The following is a 21,787-nucleotide window of genomic DNA, read 5'->3' as shown; positions in this document are numbered from 1 at the left end:
CAAGCTAAAGTCAATTTAATGGCTAGTACTAATGGATTATTGTCCACTCAGGGACAGATCAATTGTGATCCATGGCTCTAATGGCTTGATGCCGGATTCCGTCTGCCAATTTTCAATACCAAGAGCAATACTGTCTCTATTGACAACATACTCTAATACAGTGCTGATACAGCATACGGTTAATGGTATTCTAAGGTTGTCAACCATTGCTCTAATAGCACTAACCGATTAACCAGCCATAATTCCGGTAACAAGCGGATGTGAATCTAACTTTCTGCAGGATTCGAATTTACTACAACTTTTAGTTGATTAACCGATTATTGCTATTCATGATACAAAATTCGAATCAATTTCGATCTCTGCTTTGTCAAGTTGTCACTAAACTTGAACCAAATCATCAAAAAATCCCCACAAAGCTTCCAATCCTTATCTGAACATGAAAACTCTCACACGCTGCTATACAACAATAAGTGAACAATGTTGTCTTCCGTCTCAATTCGTGAATAATTTAAATAAAATTACAGAATAATGAAAGAAAATAAGAGGACGAAAACATGAAAGGTGAATTTGTCAGGTGACAATATTTTCCCTTTTTTCCCATATAAATACAGTAACAAATTTGAATTCGAAATGAAAAAAACTTTTATTTTAGTCACTCCGATTGCAAATGGGTAGTAATTGAAAATAAAAAAAAAGTTTTTCTATAATTCATTCGCAACTAAAAAATATAAAAAAGTAAAAAACATTAAAAATCCATTTGTGTATAGACACAAGTATGAGGATAAGAGTGTCACAATATTGAGTACATACTGTTGTTTCGTGATAATTTATTCATTCACATTGAAACATAAAATCTGTAACAAGTCAAAATGCTATAAAAAATGTACGATTATTTCGCTCAATTTGCTTAACAATCGATTTTTTTCCTTTTCTTGCAAAAAGTACGAAAATGGAAATAAGTACGAAAAAACAAAAGAAAAGTCTTTTTTACGACGGGCTTGTGCAAATTCTAAAACGACATAAAAAATCTCGCGAAGAAAAAAAAACAAATTTTTAAGGAACGAAAAAAAAAAATCAATTTATTGCTCAAGAATGTCTACATAGACTTACTTACATATTAACGATAATATTGCGACATACAGCAGACCTAGTTCTTGGAAAAAGAAGGTGAATTTTGTGGACATTATAAACGGATAATGTTTCACGATATTTCAGTTTAATGCCTTCATGTTCTTCCTATTACATGTTATTTGAGTGTGATGATTTAGATGATGTGTTAGGAGTGGTTGACTGTTTGGATTGGCTGACTTGAAGATGTTTGTGTCAAGTTGAGTTGGCTAGACTTGATATGAAATTTGAGTATTATTTGACATATAAAATCTTGGTTGACTTTTGAGTTTTACTTATTATTACTTCCTTCGCTGGACAGATCGATTGTGATCCATGGCCATTGTCGCTTGAAACTTCCGCAATCGCTGATTTCCGATTTGAGTTTTAGGAACTTAGAATTAGACAATTACAGTAAAGGGTAGTAAATGTATTGGATTGAATTGATGGTTAATGGTGTTGTTTAAAGGTGTTTTTGATGGATGCTTCCTTAGCGAAGGCGGTCGAGAACCAAATACCACATTTAGAGCTCGTTTAATGCTGGATCTGTATTCAGATAACTTCTGCCAGTTTCTAATTCACAGTTCTTTTGCATCATTGCTTACATAGTGATCCCATGAGCTCTTGGATCTACCTTGAGATCTCTCAAACCGTTATAAGGTTCTATTAGTCCAAGTTTTTATTTTAGCGATAGTTATTCACATTACCTAGCTTAGAACACGTCTATTATCAAGTATACTCATGAGAATGCTCATTTTGGTGTTCATCCTCATTGTCTGTTTGGGAACAACTCAATCTTCAATTACTCAATCCCACTAATGTCTCAATAACCCCCTCCATATGCGCTATTCCCACCAAAACACCACACATTCAATAAAACTTCACACTTTTTTCCCTTTTACAATTTTTTTTTCTCTTCTTTTGTCTCTTTATGCCACATAAAGTAGAAAGTAAATATAATTCCTATATTGACTTTAATGCCTTTGGCAGTGAGTGAATAAGGTGTAAACTTCATAACCTTCGTGCTGCTATTATTTGGCTTCCTTCTGAGAAATTTTTACTTTTTTTTTTTGCATTCATTCAAGTTACACAATTTGAATTACATAGCTAGTTAGCTACTAATACGACAGGCTATACATTCATTTGGGGATACATAAGAAGTAATAAATTAATTTTCTATGTAAATTAATTTGAGCTATTAATAAATAAAATAAATTAGAGGGGGAGCTTATGAATCATTAGTAAAGTAAGTAAGTTATAAGTTCATATTGTGCTACAGTTGAACATAAAAGGAAGTTTTTGTTCCTATTCATACCGAATTATAAATGAAATGAAAGCTTGCATTTTATGCATACATATTCCTTCTATATGATTAAATTTAGAGCAGACATGAAGCTTTAGAATTTTAAAATCATTATTTTCTTTGCTGATTCTGAATGAGCGAGTGGCGTCGATGTGTCTAAATTATGCCTTTTAGCTGCTACTGTTGCCACACACACGTGAATATGTGAAATAATACGTTACTATATTTTTTTATTTTACTCTGTTGTTGAAAAGAAATACACAAAAGAGCTACAATATACGTTCATTTGTGAAAATGTGAATTTAGCATTTGACTTTTTCAGATTTTGTTCTGTTTTACCTTTTGTTTAGTTGGTGCTGTTATTGATTGGATAGATGAGTTGGTGGTCGAATCAGTTTGTCTTGTTGGAAAATGGAACAAACAGCATCATTTGTTTGCTTGGGTACCATAATGTCGTCGTATTAACGGCAAGACATAAAGTGGCTTTGATACCACCATTAAGACTGATTTCTATCCATTTTAACGACGAAAAATGCAATATGCTGATCAGGAAACATTCAGATTGAACTGGCTGAACTTATAATTAAAGAGCTTTTGAGTGTAGATGCTGAACTTCTCAATCAGATAGTATGAATGATACAATCCAGATCTTTCAATGATACCATGTTTGATACCGACTGTTGATTCTATTGTTGATACCTTTAACTAGAGTTTGAAGTCGACCTGAGTTTTATACGGAATTAGAGTTGCAAAACAGGCAACTGTGACAGGTATGAACCGTACAAACTGTTGATAATTTAAGTGGATTTTCTTATAAATTCATACAAATTATTTGCAACTCTGTATGGATTCGAGTCGATTTTTCTCATCATTCTGGTCTACTCTGACATTTTTGGATTTTTAGGTGAAAATCGTGAACCAAGTCTATATCCTGTATGACTCATGGTATAAAAGAGGCTGAAAATGGTATCTTTAGGCTAGTATGGCTCTAGTGCAAAGTCTGAATTGGACTGAATCCATCTCTAAGCAATATTAGGAATAGCTTCAGTATAATCCAGGTTCTCACTAGAGTCTTGCTTACTTAGGACACCATTCCTACGTCCTATGCCTCACTCCTATGATATCTATCAGATAATTATGACTGCATCCATAAAACATCAAAATTTGCGCCTTTTAATCCTCAAAAAATATTTCCCACAATTTTTCACACTTTTACTTCCGATTTTCGCATGCACACGTTTTCCGTGGCCATATTCATTTGATGATGGAAATGGCATAAAAAAAATTATTATTTTCAGCTGAAAACCACAATAGCAACATCTAAATTTATTTTTTTTTTATTTTTGCGCTTTCTTCTATTATAGTCAAACATACAATGCATGATACGTATACATCTCATAGTTCTTTTTTTAATAATTGAGTTTTCACAATTGTTATTTATAACCATTCCATATTACCTGCATCTTTTTACTCTTTTTTTTTTTTATACTCAATCTGACTATATATGTATGAGCACATTTGCACATTCAATTCATACACATCATAGAACAAAATATTTATCTACATTGAATTGTACTTCATTCATAGAGCGGAAAAAAAATATTATTCATATTACTTCTAGTGCTACTGTTGGTTTTTTAATCGTAGCTGAATGGAAAACAAAAAAACTGGAACATAAAATGCTTGGTGGGGTAAGCGAGAGGAATGAATGAATTAAAATGTGGAAAATAGTAGCAAAATTCTGGTAAATATTAAATATTTGATACTTTAATGGATGGCTAGTTTTGGTTTTTAGGTTAATTAAAACAATGGGCTGTTGTGGATGGATTATTCTTGGAATTTTGTTAGCGAAATTGATCACTTTTTGGTGATTTTTGGAGGTTTATTGTTGAAAATTATACATTGTAATACATTGTAGTGTGTATGGTCAATAACTGGAACTTGTTATCTGTTCTGTGAGTCTTTATGGCTCATTGTTGATTGAAAATACAAGAACAATGGGATTGATGAATCATAATTAAGCGCAAAAACTTGAAATTTGATTCAAGAGAGCTTGTTATAGAGTATACAATAAGCTAGGAGTGAATATGTGTCGATTTGATCATTTACTGGCCTGCATTCTTGGTTGAGACTCACATAGGCACATTGAGGCGTAGAGAGAACGTCTAAAGCAGGTTCTATCTTCGAAAACAGTTCTGGCAGTTCGGAATGTTAACAGACTTAACGTCCTTGAGTGTAGAAATTCAATCCAGCAGAAATCGAAGTCAATTCAGATTTTGCATGAAAAGGTAGACTTTAGCTCACTCCATACTCAATTGACTTTTTGATGAAAAATTCAAGTCGATTTTGAGCTCTAAAATCCAGGAATTCTTTGGCAACACAATATACCAAAAATATCAACATTATGATCATAACTGCATCAAAATTCTTGTCTTAGTTCCACTAAAATACCCAAAAATTCCTATACCCACCCCTTGACATCCCGCAAAGGAAAATATAAACTTTTATTATTTCGATATAGGGAGCAAACAAATTTTTCAATCTTTGCTTAACATCCACATTGATTTTTAATCACAAAATTGAGTAAAGTCTGCGGATCTAAATTGAAATATTATGTTTCACTTGACGCTCTTTCATTCTCATCCGATTTTCATTTTTTTGTTTTGTGAACAATTTTTTTTTCTCTATTCTCAATTTTTTATTCCGCTTTTTGAAATATATAGAAAAAAAAACTCTCGTCTAAATTTATTCAAATAGAAAATTAAAAGCTTAAACTTTTTTTTGTGTGTTGCTGAGCAGAACTCATATTTTTGGAGGGGTTTTTTGAGAAAGAGGGATGACTTTTGGAAATTTTGTGATGTTGTCAACTGAAATAGATTCTAATAGGTAGTTCTTAGAATTTTTAGTAGCTAATTTTTGCAGCTTTTAGGTACCGAGGTGGATTTTTGTAATATGAAAGCATGTTCTTTGACTGTTAGGGTTTAAAATTCAAATTTTTGGAACTCACAATTTTGTATTCATTTAATTACTTAATTCGATAGTCGTACAGATTAATTACGATACATGAGCTGCAGAAGTGTATCTATAATAGGCGACCGGGCCCCAATTGTTCCCTTCATGGCTACGCCCATATTGATCTTCCTTAGAAGTCTCTTAAAGCTCGCTGTATCGCTGGTATCCATCTGTCAATTATTAGAAACCTAATGCCAGAGCTCATGCCTAATTTTCTCGACTTGACTATAAGTAGACTTAGTTTGAGTCAAGTCGAGTCGACTCAAGTCGACTTCAAGTGTATCGACTTCGATATCTGCCTAATGACATGCCATTCTCTATCAATAGTCTCTCTGTACGAGCACTTGGGTCTTTCTCGTTCTCTTTTGTATTCACAAAATGTGAATTGAAATTGAGTTCCCTAAAGTTTCCACCCCTTCCCATTTTCTATTTAGACTCACATTATTTGAACATTTGAAAGCTAAATATGCAAATGCCACAAATATTTCAAATGAAACTTTCCTCGAGCTTTCTCAAAACTCCTTGAACAAAACATAAAAAAAAAATGTTTAATTCCTTCCTGATGTTATTAAATAATTCGTGCATAATATTTTTCCGCGTGAAAGACTCATCCTTTTTGTTGTTGTTAAGCACAAGGATGAAGGCAAAAAATGAAAAAAATAATCTAAAAAATAGACTGCATATGACAGCTGTAGAATAAGGAACAAGAAAAGAATGAAAAAAAAAAACTTTTTAATCTGTATCATAAGCAACGGTTATATGATGAGATGCATTAACATGAAGCAATGTTCTGTACACATCAAAGCTTTGGATATTGAAGTGAATGAGTTCATTATGGCATGAAATAGAGCGAAGTGCTTATAAGTTGAGAATGATGGAAAGGAAAAAAGAGGAAGAGATACAAAGAAGACTTTTTTTTGATGCACATTAATCCTCCAATGAATTTTAAAGGAAGAATGGGAATTGAAAATGAAGGGAAAAAGAAATAATAACTAGAATGAGGAGATTGAAGGAAATTGTGCGATTAAGATGAATTTTAGAGCGCATTTTTGATGGAATTGGTTTAGTTATCACCTAAGGAACATTGCTTATAGTAGAAGGGATACCGAATACCGCAAGCCTCGGCATCAAACCAGCGTGACTCTGCTATGACATCGGATTTAATCCGAATCTGATATCAAATCAGACTTATGGCAATTTGAGCCAGATTTTTGGTCGATTATCCAATTTTTACTATTCGGGGAAATATGCAACATGTGATTAGAGTGTTGCTGGATTTATGTTCCACATGAGTCAAGATTGTAACAAGTTATAACTCGTTTATGACAGAGATAGAAGACGACTTGAATTTGCATGAAATCGAGTGTACTTTAAAAGAAACTGAGTTGATTTCGAGCCAATTCGAGCTCTGATCAATGGCACGCTAATGCCCAGTTCAGAGGTAGCAGGACTCCAAATTGAAGAAGCTTTGATTGGAGTCCGAACCCCCAAAGTTCTGCTAATTCTGGTTCAGTTGAGGTCTTGTTCGTACTTTTGTTTGTTCAATCGGGATTACAGACTAAGACAATTGGAACTGCATGGCAACTAGACATTCACGTGCCAATAACCAGCGTTGACGCATTTTTGTCCACTTGAGCTCCTACAAGGACTTCTACCATAGATTACTCATATCTCTTCAAAGTCTATAATCTAACCTACTTTTATCCAGACAAACTGACATCTAATCTCCTCTAAATCTCTTAAAATTTTAGAAAATTCCCAACTAAAAGATTGCTTGCATAAATTTTTGAATCACAAAAGCTTTCTGCTTATTCATTTGACTTCCGTTTATTTTACAATATAAATTTTTTTTTTCTAAAAGTTTTCAAGCACCAGAAAAGCGAAGACAATTCTCCAGTGTATAATTATTTTGTCGTTGCTTCTCACTTCTGTACAATACAGTACATTTTTCATTCATATGCCTGTGCAAAAATAATGGCCTTTTTTTTATTTCAAATATACATTATATCTAACAACTAGAATATATCATCCTTAATGTGCACAATGGAACAAATAACTACAGTAATTTACATGCATAACTACCACTACTTGCTTGTTGTCAATGACACAAAATATCGCTGATGTGCTACCATTGTATATATAGTTATTCTATTGATTGATGTTAGACATGCAAAAATGTTGCTTCTGTTTATTTTGCCTATTTATTATTTTCCTGCTTTACGCGTCCACAATGATTATGTCTAACATAAATATTCTGCTGTATTTACTTAACCAAAAAAAGGAAAATCATCATAATCATAAAAAAGAAAAATTTTTCAGCACCTTCCTTTTAAAAGGGACTTTAAAGTTTTTTTGTAACGGTGAATTTAGTGACTTAATAGAGAAGCGTGAAGCAGAGAAGGTCGAGGTTGATTCTCCGTTTTTTATTTTTATTTTACTAAGCCTCAGAATAAAAAAAGTAATTATAGAAATTTTCTTCTTTTTTTCTTTATCGACCTTTTCCACAGTTTTTTCTTGCTTCCTTTTTATTTAGACTTGTGTACTTGTCAGGGTGTGGGAATTTCTTTTTTAGGGATTTATGGTTTTGTTAATGCGTCAGTTTATTGGATATGGTAGATTAGATTTGCATAATTTTTTCTCAGAAAAGAGCCCCAATAAGCAAAGAGCTTTAATGGTTCAGCAAGACAAGTACGGAACCTAAGATCGGTTTCTTTGTCTGTTAGGGAGGTCTATTCGAATTCTGGAAGATGTTTGGTGCTTTAGATTAGTAGAAAAACATTTTTCTGGGTAGTTTCGTAAACGACTCATCATCCTTCCTCTTTGGATCAGACATTCGCGTAGAAAGTGTGATTTTTACAAATTTCTATTGATTTTTTTATGATAGTGTCCAATTGTGTCCTAATAGTGTCTCAATAGTGTCTCAATAGTGTCTCAATAGTGTCTCAACTCATAAAGTCTTTTAATTATTGATATATCTTATCTGTAAAACACATATCACGCCTACCCGGAAGTCATAGGAAGTAAAAAATGCTGAAAATCTCATCATAGGACAGCGTGCCTCTGATTAAATGCTAAATTCGATGTAATCTGGCCTCAAACCAGAGTCAAATTGTCTTGGAGTCGGATTTTGGGTAATTTCTACGTTATGTGCTTTCCGGGTAGGGTACATACCAAAAATAGTATAGATTGTTGCTCATCTACTCTCAATTTCATGATTTTCACTTCCCACAAAAATTCAATCCCAAAACTTCCAACCCCTAGCTACTAAAAATCTTCCTCCAATCCCCTCCACCTCCATCATTTCATTACGGCAAAAGAGAAGCAAAGTTAAAAAAGAAAATAAAGGACTCGTTTACTTGCTGTAATTTGTTTTTTATTGCATTGCAAAAGCCTTTTCGACCTCAAGTCTCATTAAGATAAACCCCATCCATGTTATTATGTTATGTTATTTTTTTCCGCTTTCTCGCTCGTCGGTGGTGTGTAAAAGCAAGGTTGAATTACCCCCACAGAACTCAAATTTCTCATGATATTGGTATTTTTTGTGCTTTTAATTTTAGCGCCGGGCTTTTTTGACGAGATCGAAAAGTTTAGTAATTTTAACATTGTTGTTGTTGTACTTTTGTGAGGAATTTTTAGAAGCTTGGCGCGTGTGTGGGCTTCTGAGGTATTTTTGTTGAATAAAAAAAAGTTTAAAATGTACTTTAATTGAAACATTGTAAAAGCTGATCAATGAGCTTTTTTAAGGAACAAAAAAGAAAATAAAAAAGTTTTCCGGTCTCAAATGCTCATTAATTATTTTGCTGTATACAGAAGATTTTTCATTGTGTAAAAATTTAATGAGGCATAAGTTTAGGCTTAGTACATGAATAATTTTTGGCTGCTTGAAAATTAAGGTTCGAGGAAAAATTTGTATAAAGAAAATTGAAAAATTCTTCTTCTTAAATGTGTGAACTAAGAAGTTTAACGCAAAGTTTCAAGGACTTTGTTATGCTGATCTATTGAAATTGTCTTTAAAAAAGTTTGTAAGAAGAATTCCTAAGCTTTTATGAGTTTAAAGTTTAAAGGAAATTGTAAAAGTTTCCCACAAACTTTATTAGTATTCGTCATATAATATTAATCAAAAGATCCCTCTAATTATACCTCATTAGACCTTAATTACAAGTATGAAATGCTTTTCAATTTACCGCCTACATAATAGCCACACTAAGAATATAAATGTCATTATATGGTGTAATTTTGAAATTCTGAAATTAAATAAGAACTTAATATGATACTTTTAAATTTAGATTTGGATTGATGGAAATGCTTTGTCATGGTTTAAATAATTTTTGAGTTGGTTGTGGCTTTACTTGTGCTACTCATCATGACGATGACGTTGTAAATGTATTTATTATGGCATCTTGACGACTTTGAGGCGATTTTTTTGTCTTATGACGTTCATTTAATTCTAACATGTCAGCTTCGTAGCTTTAGTTTAAAGATGGCGGCGTCCTAGACCAACGCACCTTGTATTAACCTGAGCCCCGTCTCACTTTGTGTTCGTCTCCGTCTCACTATGTAGGTTGAATTAACGTAATCTCTTCACTGAAAGATGGGGTTGTTACTTAGTGGTGTTAGGCTAAGTGTAGTACTAGGTTACATGTATTCCGCATTCATCAGCGATAAAATGACAGCTTTGAGTCACTCAGGTATAAAACTCATGGTAGCTTCTCTCCACTTGAGACTTAAATTGTAATTCAATGACAAAATGTCAGGATACCCTAAGACTAACCTCATTTAGATTCCTTTTTCAAACCAGATCTCGAAGTTGACTCGAATTTTGTATTGAAAGCTCGGCTTAAGTCGACTCGACTCGATACAAAATATAAGTTGATTCCGCACTTCGTTATAATCTTAATTATTGACCTAACTGCTGAAATGTGAATTCTGTAATAGCCTCTCAACCAGGGGCGAAGCCAGGGTTCCAGTGGGGACATGGACCCTCCTCTGAGAACTGCAAGACCGTTTATCGGGCCCCCAGTAAAAATTTCTTGCTACGCTTCTGCATTCAACAGTATATCATTAAGCGAATAACGCCTGATAGTTAAGTGGAAGAAGAATGAGACCGGAAATGGTAGAACTTGAATTCGAGTCTGCTCGAGATCCGTTGTTCCAAATTATACTTTTTCTGCTAAATCAACACAAACTTCTTCAAAATTATTTTACAAAACTATATTTTAATCTTCAGATAAAGCTCCTCATCCAAGGTCAATTCATTATCAAACCAACAAAAAAACTTACATAAACCATAATTTCATCATTGCTGTTTCACAGAACTTTTCAGCGGTTGCTTATTATCAATTATTAGACAATCTACATTAAAAATTCATGACTTATCTTGAAAATGTTCTAGAATTATCTCCATAAAGACTATTCCTCAAAAATGGAACTAATTAGCAAGAACTGTATAATTAAAATAATTTTATAGCTTGATCCAAAGTTTATCAAAAACTTTTTTTCATAAGACGCCATTTTTGGTGATAAAACAAGAGAGTATCTCATACACGTGTAGATATTCAGTTTTTAATTCCCAGTAATAAATGCTCTGTCATCCGGCTTTTCAACTTTTTTACAAATTTCAACTATCATAAAAAGTCATAAAACTTTGATTAATGTTTCAAAAATTATTATACGAGGTGTAATAAAAAAAAAGTATTTTTCGGTACCGAATGGAACTCATGTGAGAGACAGAAGAGACATAAAGTCAGTGACAAGTCTGCACAGACACACAGAAAAAAAAGGAATCATCATAAAATGTCATTTAATTTATAATGTATATTCTGTGACTCTCATTTTGAACATTAAAACCATATATACAGCATAAACAACAAGTGTGTAATGACTACGAGAAATGTGATTTTCAAACATTAATTACAATTTTTTATTTTGTGGATGCCTTGAGTCATTAATTTCAAAGGAAAAAAGCAATTTTTTTTTTTTTTTGTGAATTTCCAAAATAATTTTTTTGGAAAAAAATCTCAATTGATTTTCATCAAAGCCAACGAGAACATTAAGTGGAATTGAAAAAGAAAATCAAATTTATGACGACGAAAAAAACGTTATTTCAATTTTAATTTTATTCATTTTTTTTACTTCATCATCATCAACAGAAGTGACACTATGGGGGGTGAACTAGGGATGGAAAAATTTGAGGGAAAATTTGAATTTTTTGTGGGTTTTTGGGGTTTGGTGTCTGTATTTTGGGGGTATCAATGTGGTACTCTGTAATGTATTAAGAGAATCTAGCAAAATAAGCTAATATAGTCAGGGTTATAGCCCAAAATGAACGAAGACCTAATATGGATTCTAGATTCTAGGCCTATTGCCGCGCTTAAAAGAAGTCTTTATACAGCAATATCTTTCGATAACTTGGGGTGCACAACGTTTAATGTGCAAAAATTTTCGATTTACTTGTCGATTGCTTATGAATTCATAGTTTATATGAAATCATTCAAGTTTTTTTAGAGTTTATCAAAAAGTCCAGGCCTGCAGACTTAGACGAACTACCAGATATAGTCAAAACCTTCAGGTTTGTGCCTCTAATAGTTCATACCGAATTTAGCTTCAAAAGCCTATAAAATATATTGAGTAGCTCCAATAATTTAAATTTTCAAATAATCGATAGTTCTCCATCACATCCTACCCCCTAGTCATAGCGAAAAACGATATATGAAATATTTATGATGAAAAAAACATAATATTTATGTCACACAATTTAGATGAGAAATTTTTTTAAAAAATACTGAATGAAATAAAAATAAATTTTATGAATTTTCATAAATAATTTCCTCTTAAAAGTATCTCAACATATACAATTCTCTAGATTCACGGTTGAAATTACATTGCATAATATATGTATATACGTACGGTAAAAGCAGCGCGAAAAAAAAACGGGAGACAGCAAAATGATAATTGAAAAGAATTCACATGTGCACATAAAATTTATTTTCAATGATTGAATTTTCCTTCTTTTTTTTTTATTTCCACAGAATTTACATAAAAATATTGAATCAGGAATATAAAGTTTTCTACATCGGCACCAATACCGGTCGCATCTACAAAATTGTACAATTTATGCAAGATGGCGATTCAAAATCAACGCTACTCGATATATTTGAAGTTGCACAAAACGAGCCCATACAAGTGATGCAAATAAGCCAAAAGCGTAAATCACTTTACGTGTCCACAGATCATCGCATAAAGCAAATTGATTTGGCTATGTGTAGTCGTCGTTATGATAGCTGTTTCAGATGTGTGAAAGATCCGTATTGCGGTTGGGATCAGGATACGAATTCATGTAAACCGTACGAGTTGGGACTTTTGCAGGTAAGCGGTTGTTAGAATATGCATAAAAAAATAACAATTTTTGTTTTTTATGCTTCTGTTTTATTCACATGATGGAGAACAATATGTGGTATTGTATGATATTTGTATGACTGTCTTATCATGGAGTGATATGAGTGAATGGTGGATTCATAAATTTAATATTATGGTGTTTCTCGGTTGCAATTGTGATATACTTTTTTTAATACCATTTCATGTTATAGTTAGCTGAATGGTTGTTATGGATGGAGATAACAATGTGGATAATTGTGTCACTTGAGGGAGCTTTTGGGGTATTTAAGGTCATGTTTTTGGAGATGAATGGTAGAAAATGAGACTGAATTTGATTTGTTGTTGGAAGATTCATTCCTGGATGCATCCACGACTGTAATTACTTACTTACTACTTTACTTCCTTGGCTGGGGCGCACGGGGGCCCATTGCCGCGTTTAAAGAATGTCTGTAGACAGCTCTATCTTTCGATAACCTCTGCCAATTAGGGACGACTGTAATTAATCATTTCAAACTGAATCTTGGTATCTCAATAGCAACAAGCTCAATATACCAACTCTAGACAGAACATTGAAGTCAAATCAAGTGCCACTCATGAGATTCAGAAGAAATTGATGATATTATGATGCAGAATTCCAAATATCCTTAGAATTCCAGCCTATGTTGCTGTATCATTGCTTTGGAATTTTCAATTCTATTTCGAAACGTTTGGAAATTACTTAGTGCTTAGATTGGGTCTCCTTGAGCTTTTAAGGGTCTACAATTCAGCTACAGAGTCCAAATTTTGATTCACAAATTTGTTACAATTGAGAAAGGGGCTCTGCAATCCTTACAATCTATAAAGTCATCATAATAATCACCCCGATGACAGCAATGATTCCATGACCTGCTTCCAAACACTATCATTACATTCATCATGAATTTTGAATGCTTTTCCCACAATTTTCCTTGATCCCCAACAGAAATAGGAATTATTTAAAGCACAATTACATATTGAAGTGCGCTATAATTCTCATTAAATTTTCAATTTTCACTCACTTTAATAACGTGGCCAACAGAACTAAAAAATACATGCTTTTTTTACTCGATGCCAACTCATAATATGTAATTCATGCATGCATGGATGTAATTTGCCTATACACAATTCCTGTCTGTGTATTCATACCAAACATAGACATCATCTATCCATCTATTCATCCATTGTAAGAGAATTACAACTGTACGACGGAGGTGTGAGCTGTGGAGAGACATAGAAAGGCACAGAAAAAAAATATTAATTAGAAAATTTTTCCTCCTCACGTTTCAGTCATTAGTTAATTTTAGTGCTTTCTCTCTACTTACATCTCATCTCATTCAAGTATCTGCCGAAAAAAATATATAGTAGAAAAAAGAAAGAAAACTTTTTTTATGTGCCTATGCCTACCTTTTATCTATTTTGAGTATCTATTTGGGGTAGTATGATGATGATGTCTTATTGGGAGATTAGGCTTGATGGGCTCAATAAGATTGGGTTATTAAGTCAGGATAGTTACTTGAATGGAAGATTGTTGGTTTTATGAGGCAAAAGTCATTGGTTCAATATCAGTTCATGGGAATTTTTGGAGCTGTTTTTCAATTTCACCGTTCTAGTTACAGGTCAAAAGTCATTGGGATAGGCACTCAAATGACAGATTGTTGGCCTTACGTGCCAAAAGTCATAGATTCGATTTCAGTTTTCTTCTTACGATGCAGTTTTAAGATCTTTGAAGCATTAAGTGTCTCCATCGCTAGTTGAACATCCAGTTATATTTGCTAGGTATTATGGAGGGTACAATGTTGTTCCTGACCAGGTTTGAGTCAGTCTGAGATCTTGAGATGCAATTGAGACTTCAAATGCTAATTTCATACAGATCAAGAGACCAAGAAGTATCAGTTTCAGATACTTGGTCGCTAATACCTTAGCAATAAGCAACAAGTCGTATTTCTTACCATTCATCATGTCAAGACATCACTTCCGAACATTTCCCAATAAAATACTCAACAACAATAATGATAATAATACAAAATACATTAAAAGTAGGAAAGATGTAGGCTTATAAGTATATTAAGAGACGTAGAAAGTGAAAAAATGTGTACACAAATGAGGGATATTTTGGAATTTAATTAAAAAACTTTCTCATTCCCATTCTTTATTCCATAAAGTCCCTTTCCATAATCAACAAATGAGATAAATTTTTCAATTTTTTTACTAGAATTTTTTGTGTTTACATGCAAAACAAAAATGGCAAAAACCTGATTATTTCCGGATTAAAATGTTTATCATATTTAGCAGTGTTGAAAACATTAACTGCAAACTGATGTCATGAAATTGATAAGAAAATTAACCTTTTTCGATGCTACGACATTTCGACATTCCATTCCGCACATCCACTTCCTCCTGAACTTTTTACACAGTGTAATCAGTAAACGAGCATCTTCTATGGCATATTTTTGTTTCATATTTTTTTTTGTGTCTTTTATTGCACACTGAATGAAGGGGCGCCCTTTTTTTATTTCATGAAATTTTTATGCAGCCATGTCCTTTCGTGGCAATTTTAGAAATTAAAAAAAGCAATTTTTATTTAACATTGTAAGCATCGAGTTGGATGGAGAAAAAAAAAGAGTCATATAGACGTGACTTAATATATGAAAAATGAATGATGCACGTGATGAATGCTTTATAGAAAATATGAGTTATATTTTTTTTTTCGGTGGTTCTGTTCGAGGTGGAGCAACTTTTTGTGTTTTTTGAGGGATGAAAATTTTTGGTTTTATTTCATGTTATTTTGAGGTGGACATTGGGCATGTCGAAAATGCTTGGAATTTTTTTTATTATTGAATTAGATGGACTATTGAAGAATTTTTATGAAACGGAAATAGATATGGCATTAAAAGAGGGGTAGAATGTTGATTATTACAGCAAATATAGTCAAAACGATTGTCTGAATAAATAATTGGATGAATGATGTATGGGGGATATATGGAGTTGGTGATGACTGTCTGGAATGTATAAATTTAGATTCTGTTACTCTTTTTAATTAAAAATTGCTTTTAGTTTGAAAAATGTCAAAAATTGCTTAAACTCACATAAAAACGGCTTCCAGAGGTGACCGCTTCTACAGTTTGCCCGATTTCCACTGATGATCCCTTTTGCAAGTTGCTTCCTTCATTTCTGATTGATCAGCAAGTCCAAATTTACAATATATAAGTAGATCAAACTGTATTCTTCAATTATTTGATATTAGACTCTAATTTTTTATGAAAAAGTCGACAGGATTCATCTCAAATCCATAAAATATTGAAGTCGACCACATGTTTCCTAATAATAAGGCAGATGAGAATCAATAAAACACCAGAAATTTGTAAAACATCGAATTAACTTTTCAGTATCTTCTGCAGTAAAAATGTCCAAAATTTCAACATTTTGACTTAATTCCCCCTTCAAAATAATTTCTAATCTCCATCTTAATGTCCCCAAAAATTCATTTAACTTCAACTCCCTCAAGTCCCATCAAACAACCCCTCAAATAAAAAACTTCAATTTCAACTTCAAATCCCACCTTAAGTACACACACCTTGCACTAAACTGCTTCATTTTCTCAAGTAATTTTTGTAAATTCTACCGAAACACAAAAATCTACGACCATATCTCACCATATTTCTCCATTCAACCCCCCATAAGTTGAGTATACCGAAAAAAAAGGAAGACTCTCATGTGCACAGAAATGGACTTAATGTTTTTAAAACATCATAAATCATAGCGAATCTTCACGCTGTATGCATGCATTTATATGTGTACGAAAAGTTCGTTCATTTATGTGAGCAATTTTCTCTCGATTTTCCCCGATATAAATTTATATTTTTCTTAGTAACTTACTTCTCCAGCATGTGAAGATATGTACATATAGTATCAGATGTGTACGTCGAATGTAACAACATAATTTATTAGCTTTATATTTAATAATATCTTTTTTTTTTCATCCCTTCAACAAAATTATTGCTGCTGCTGCTGCGTTATTGGAAAAAATTTTTACACAAATACATCGATAAATAATAACAGGACGTTGCCAATAATACAAATGATATATGCGACAACAGTGTACAAAAGAAGAAAATTGTCGTCACTTATGGACAAAGTGTACACTTGGGATGTTTCGTTAAAATTCCAGAAGTTTTGAAAAATCAACAAGTATCATGGTTCCATTATTCGAAAGATAAAGGACGGTGAGTAGCTAGTTGTGTATGATACACACACACACACACACATAAAATGACATGACAGAGGAAATATTTTTCCCCATTTCCACTTATCTGGCTCTATTTCCGGGGGACCAGAATATATCTACACGAGACGGACGAGACTTTATGTGATGGTAATTTATGCCTCATCGGGGAATCAAAAATGGGGAAACTTTTTTTTTATTCTGTGTCGCTTACAATTTTAATTGATTAATAAATCTTTTTTTTTCCTTCCTTTCCTTTTTACATTCTGCCTCGGTGCCGCTGTTGCTTGACTATCTCATCTACTTTCAAACTGTGCGTGATGCTTCAATATCCAATATGCACATGTGTGACACATGTCGGAATGTGTAATGTGAATCATGTATATACAGTTATGAGGTGAAATATAGTCCAACAAAATATATTGATACAACAGAACGTGGTCTAGTGGTGGTTTCTGTCAATGAAGGTGATGCGGGACGTTATGATTGCTACTTGGGTGGCTCGTTATTGTGTAGTTACAGCATCACAGTTGATGCTCATAGGTGAGTATGGGTTGGAATGAGATTGAGGAAATGAAAATTATATATTGAGAGTGACTGAGACAGCTGTAACTTTCTGGCTGCTATTTTTGCGCTTCAAGGGACACATTTATATCTGAAAATGTGAAAAGAAAAAAAATTCCGGTGCTGTTCATTCTCAATATTGTCATTTTGCTATAAGAAGCTGCTTTTTTTCCTTTCCTCAATTTTCTTGTGCTCCCAACAATGCACAGCGAATGCAATAAAAATAATTGGATTTCTATTTCTTATACAACTTTTTTTTTTATTTTATTTTATTTCAATTTTCCCATCGCTTTCCTCACACAATTTACTACTATATCTATTGTATATGTGTTGCGTTACAATCCCAGATGTACACCACCGAACAAAGGCAATGACTATCAGAAAATTTACTCTGACTGGTGTCACGAATTTGAAAAATACAAATCGGCCATGAAAACGTGGGAGAAAAAGCAAGCAGTAAGTAATATGTTCCATATGTTCACTTCTTATTCTTATCATATTAAAAGTTTTCACTTAGTCTATATTAACCATATTCGCTTTATAAAAGAAAGGCAAAAAAATATAGAGGAGGGTTATCATGAGACAACAGCAAGACATGTTTGACCTAAAAAAAAAGAAGTAAGATATTTTGCTGCTGGTAATGGTTATGGTACCAGTCAAGTTCATGCCATGTGACAGAATGAAAAATCGAATGTGGAATTAAAATTTTTTATCTCTTGTGTCTCGTTTCTTAACCCGAAATAGAGCATTAGCGCCACTATCGATTACAATAATGCACATATAGTGAGATTCTGTGACTGGTTGTTATCTTATGAAGTCGCGTTAGTTGTCGATGATTTTGAGATTGTTGAAGAATGGGAAATTTTGTGGGATTTGGTTGATGATTGAAGGAGATTTTTGGGGATTGGAATGATTTAAGGATGCTGATCTTGAGTGGACTGGAATACGGCATATGTAGTTAAAGTCTATTTGATGTCTATTTGATGACTAGTTCAAATGGTTTTGTCGACTCGAGGATGAGTCACTGAAGTGTCAAATCTCTGATTTTGGGCTCAAAACTCAGTAAAACACCTTGTATCCGAGTTGAACAGGCAACAATTAGTCGACGATAATACACAGTAATACACATGACATTTATGGAACTTTCAATGATAAATTAATCTATAAGGACGGTGCATAACCTAGAAATTAATTAGCAATTCACGAGAAATATCAAAATTTTCATGAATTTTTAATCAATTAGTACAAATCAATCAATACATTAACATTGTCGCATGTCAGAGCAGTGGTGAGCAACCTTTGTGCCTCGGTACACTAGATTGATGTGCCACATGCACAATTTTCTAGGTTTGAGTCGTTGGTGAGTCATGTCACAATTTTCTAAGTCTAAAATGTGTCATACCACAAAAAAGGTTGCCCACCACTGCACCAGACACTTAATCTCACTCACAAATGATCTCATAAAGTTCCACAAACCTCCAATCAAACTACAAATTAGTTTTGCAAGTCAACAAGGACTTCCAAGAATTTTCCTAATCACTTTCTTCTTCCTAACATCGAATCAATGTCAATATATCAACACACTAACTAACATAATTATTAATTCCAAGAAATTTTCTAGTCCAATAATTCCTAATTTCACAAAATCAATTCATCTATGTAATTCAGTTGTACTTTGTTAGACCATCCCAACTTGTTTCACAATCATCGCATGAGAAATGCTCAATAAAAGCTAAAAAGTGGTTATCGAGCACAAAAAAAGAATGGAAATAATGTTGGGAGTGAGACTTGAAAAAACATCAGCACGAATGAAAGCTTAAGTAATTTGAGAACTGAATTCATTCATCTCAATCAGTTCAGTGTTTACCCGAAATAAAGAATGAAAATAATAAAAGAAGGCAAAAAAAGAGAAGAAAGGATATTAAGGAATCGAAAAGACGAAATGAAATGAAATCAGAGTACAAGTATTGTATTAAAGGCAAGCAATAGCAAAATGGTAAAGCATATATGAGGATAAAATCATTCGATTCATTGATTTATTGTTTTTGCTTTTCTTATAAGAGTTGGGTTGGGTGAGGTGGATTTTTGGGGTTTGGGAGGGGATTTTAGATATTAAATTAAAATTTAGCAACTTTAATTAGCTTTAGTTGCTAAAAAATTCATCAAATTTTCATAATTAATTTGCTGAATCTTCAGATCTACTGTAGATTCTGCATGACCAGTGAAGTAAGTGCAGATCACTTGATCAACTGATCAACGCTGACCAAGACCTCCCTTAGGTGGCCTCTGAAGCTAGCTCTATCTCTGGTTGCCCTTAAATATGTGTAATTGCGTAAAATATGTAACCTTGTGCTACACTTAGCCTTATACCATCATGTACCATGACCATTTCTACTCGTGGAGTAAGATCGTTAATTCAAGCCACATATGAGGGCGGAGACTTACGGAGTATTGGTTTCATACGCTGCGTTGGTCAAGCAGGTTGCCAGCCTTATTTTCAAAGCTAAAAAACTTGAATTTTCCTGAATTTTTTCGGATTTTGATCTCAATTTTTTTGAAATGGCCAAAATTTCTTGATTTTTTCATTTTAAATTTTCTTTAAATTTTTTAAATTTTACTTTAACAAAATCTCATCAATTCTCTAAAAGTTCCTGAATTTCCCTGAAATATTTTCAACTGTTTTCCAAAAAATTCATGACCGTCATCTCATAGCTTCATAAATGTTTTATTACGAAAGAAAATCAGCGATAGAAGAAGGAAAATATCCGAAAAAAAATGCCATAAATGTCTCACTCATAAAAGCACAATAAATTTATTGATAGCGACATTGTTGTCGTTGAATTTTCATTTTGATTTGAAATCTCTCTCTAGTAGCTAATAATGGGATATATGATGGGATTTCAATGATTTCATATTGGACTTATTTTTTATTTATTTATTTGTATCGTATTATGTCCGACGAATGAGAGGAAATGAAAGTGAAAAAAATGAAGAGAGAGATTTTCTGCCTATTAAATGGATGAATATGTATTTAAGAGTGATAGACACAATGACTAAACTTTTTTTTATTTCATTTTGAGTATGTAGAAGTAGGGGAGGGGATGTATGGCTATTATAAGGGCATTTGAAATTGAAAAATGGAGATCATGAGGTGAATCTACTTACCAAATGGATTATTGAGTGTCCTCAACTGATTGATAAGCTATTTTACGGATATTGATGGAATTTTTGGTGATTATTTTTGGGGTATTTGAGAGATTTTGTGTCTATTTTGTGTAAGGGTATTGTAGAGATGTGGATGGATGTGGAGATGGTTGGGACATGTATCTAGCAATCAGATAGGTGGTTTGGAAAAGGTACAAAGCAGTATTATGATTAGTCTGCCTTTTCACATCAATTCTTGAGCTGCCCAGACAATGATTTTGTCTTCAGTATGCCTCATTAAGTCAAATACAATGCCTATACTTTGGTAAGTTGTTGATTTTAGCCTCGAGCTGTGCAAGTCACTAAATAAGTCGTCTTGTACTGAACAAGTCGATTAATTGATCCAAAATTCGGTACTAGGTCGCCGTGACTCCAAGATTTGGCTTAATTTCGGTACTTTATTATTCAGGAACGCGTGATTCAACAGTCCTGATTCAAAATTCATAAAAAGTTCCAAACCCCGATCAATTAAGTAAAACAAGTCAACCTCAACATCATGACATAAGTCACAATAAACTTCATAAATTCCCTTAAAAAAATTGAAGCATTTTCCAACTTTCTCCTTCAAACTTTTGCATAAATCAGACAAGTTTGTGTCTTAAACATGAAGCATCTGCTCATCATGTCCATAAAATATATTTTTAATTTGATCCACTTGTAAAGTTTTCTTCAATCTTCGCCGTCAACCATCCAAAAAAACTTGCAAGTTATGTTCATCCTTGGTAAATAAATAAACTTTAAAGGCTAAACAGCAACAGCCAACAAAACAACATCTTTAATATTACATAAGCACAAACTTGTGATTACATCATTACCCAGGTTCTTTACGTAGATACATTTTTTATAGTTAAGATAATCCGATCCTTAAAAAAACTTGTCTATTTTTTTCATACTTTCTTGTAATCATTGTATTCATCAGGCACACGTTTATGTTAAAAAAAGGGGAGAAATACGAGAGTATGAGAGGATTATATAGCATAGAA

The 21,787-nt window shown here is 33.0% G+C and overlaps 1 protein-coding gene across 4 annotated transcripts in view; it reads left to right on the top strand.

The window, feature by feature from the left end:
* Positions 1-21,787, top strand: part of Sema2a (Semaphorin 2a) — a 115,919-nt gene that overhangs the window by 86,023 nt on the left and 8,109 nt on the right. For all 4 annotated transcript variants that reach the window (XM_070644592.1, XM_070644584.1, XM_070644571.1 and 1 more), the window contains 4 exons: positions 12,451-12,787; positions 16,874-17,037; positions 17,427-17,579; positions 17,948-18,056. In XM_070644592.1, coding sequence (XP_070500693.1) covers positions 12,451-12,787; positions 16,874-17,037; positions 17,427-17,579; positions 17,948-18,056 — 763 coding nt within the window. The remainder of the gene's footprint in view (positions 1-12,450; positions 12,788-16,873; positions 17,038-17,426; positions 17,580-17,947; positions 18,057-21,787) is intronic.

This window comes from Chironomus tepperi, unplaced genomic scaffold, assembly GCF_022539635.2.
Source record: "Chironomus tepperi strain 1889 unplaced genomic scaffold, CSIRO-AGI_Ctep_v1 contig_31, whole genome shotgun sequence".
NCBI classification, from domain to species: Eukaryota; Metazoa; Arthropoda; class Insecta; order Diptera; family Chironomidae; genus Chironomus; species Chironomus tepperi.
The sequence above is the reverse complement of the archived record's forward strand: the minus strand, read 5'-3'. Positions and strand labels throughout refer to the sequence as shown.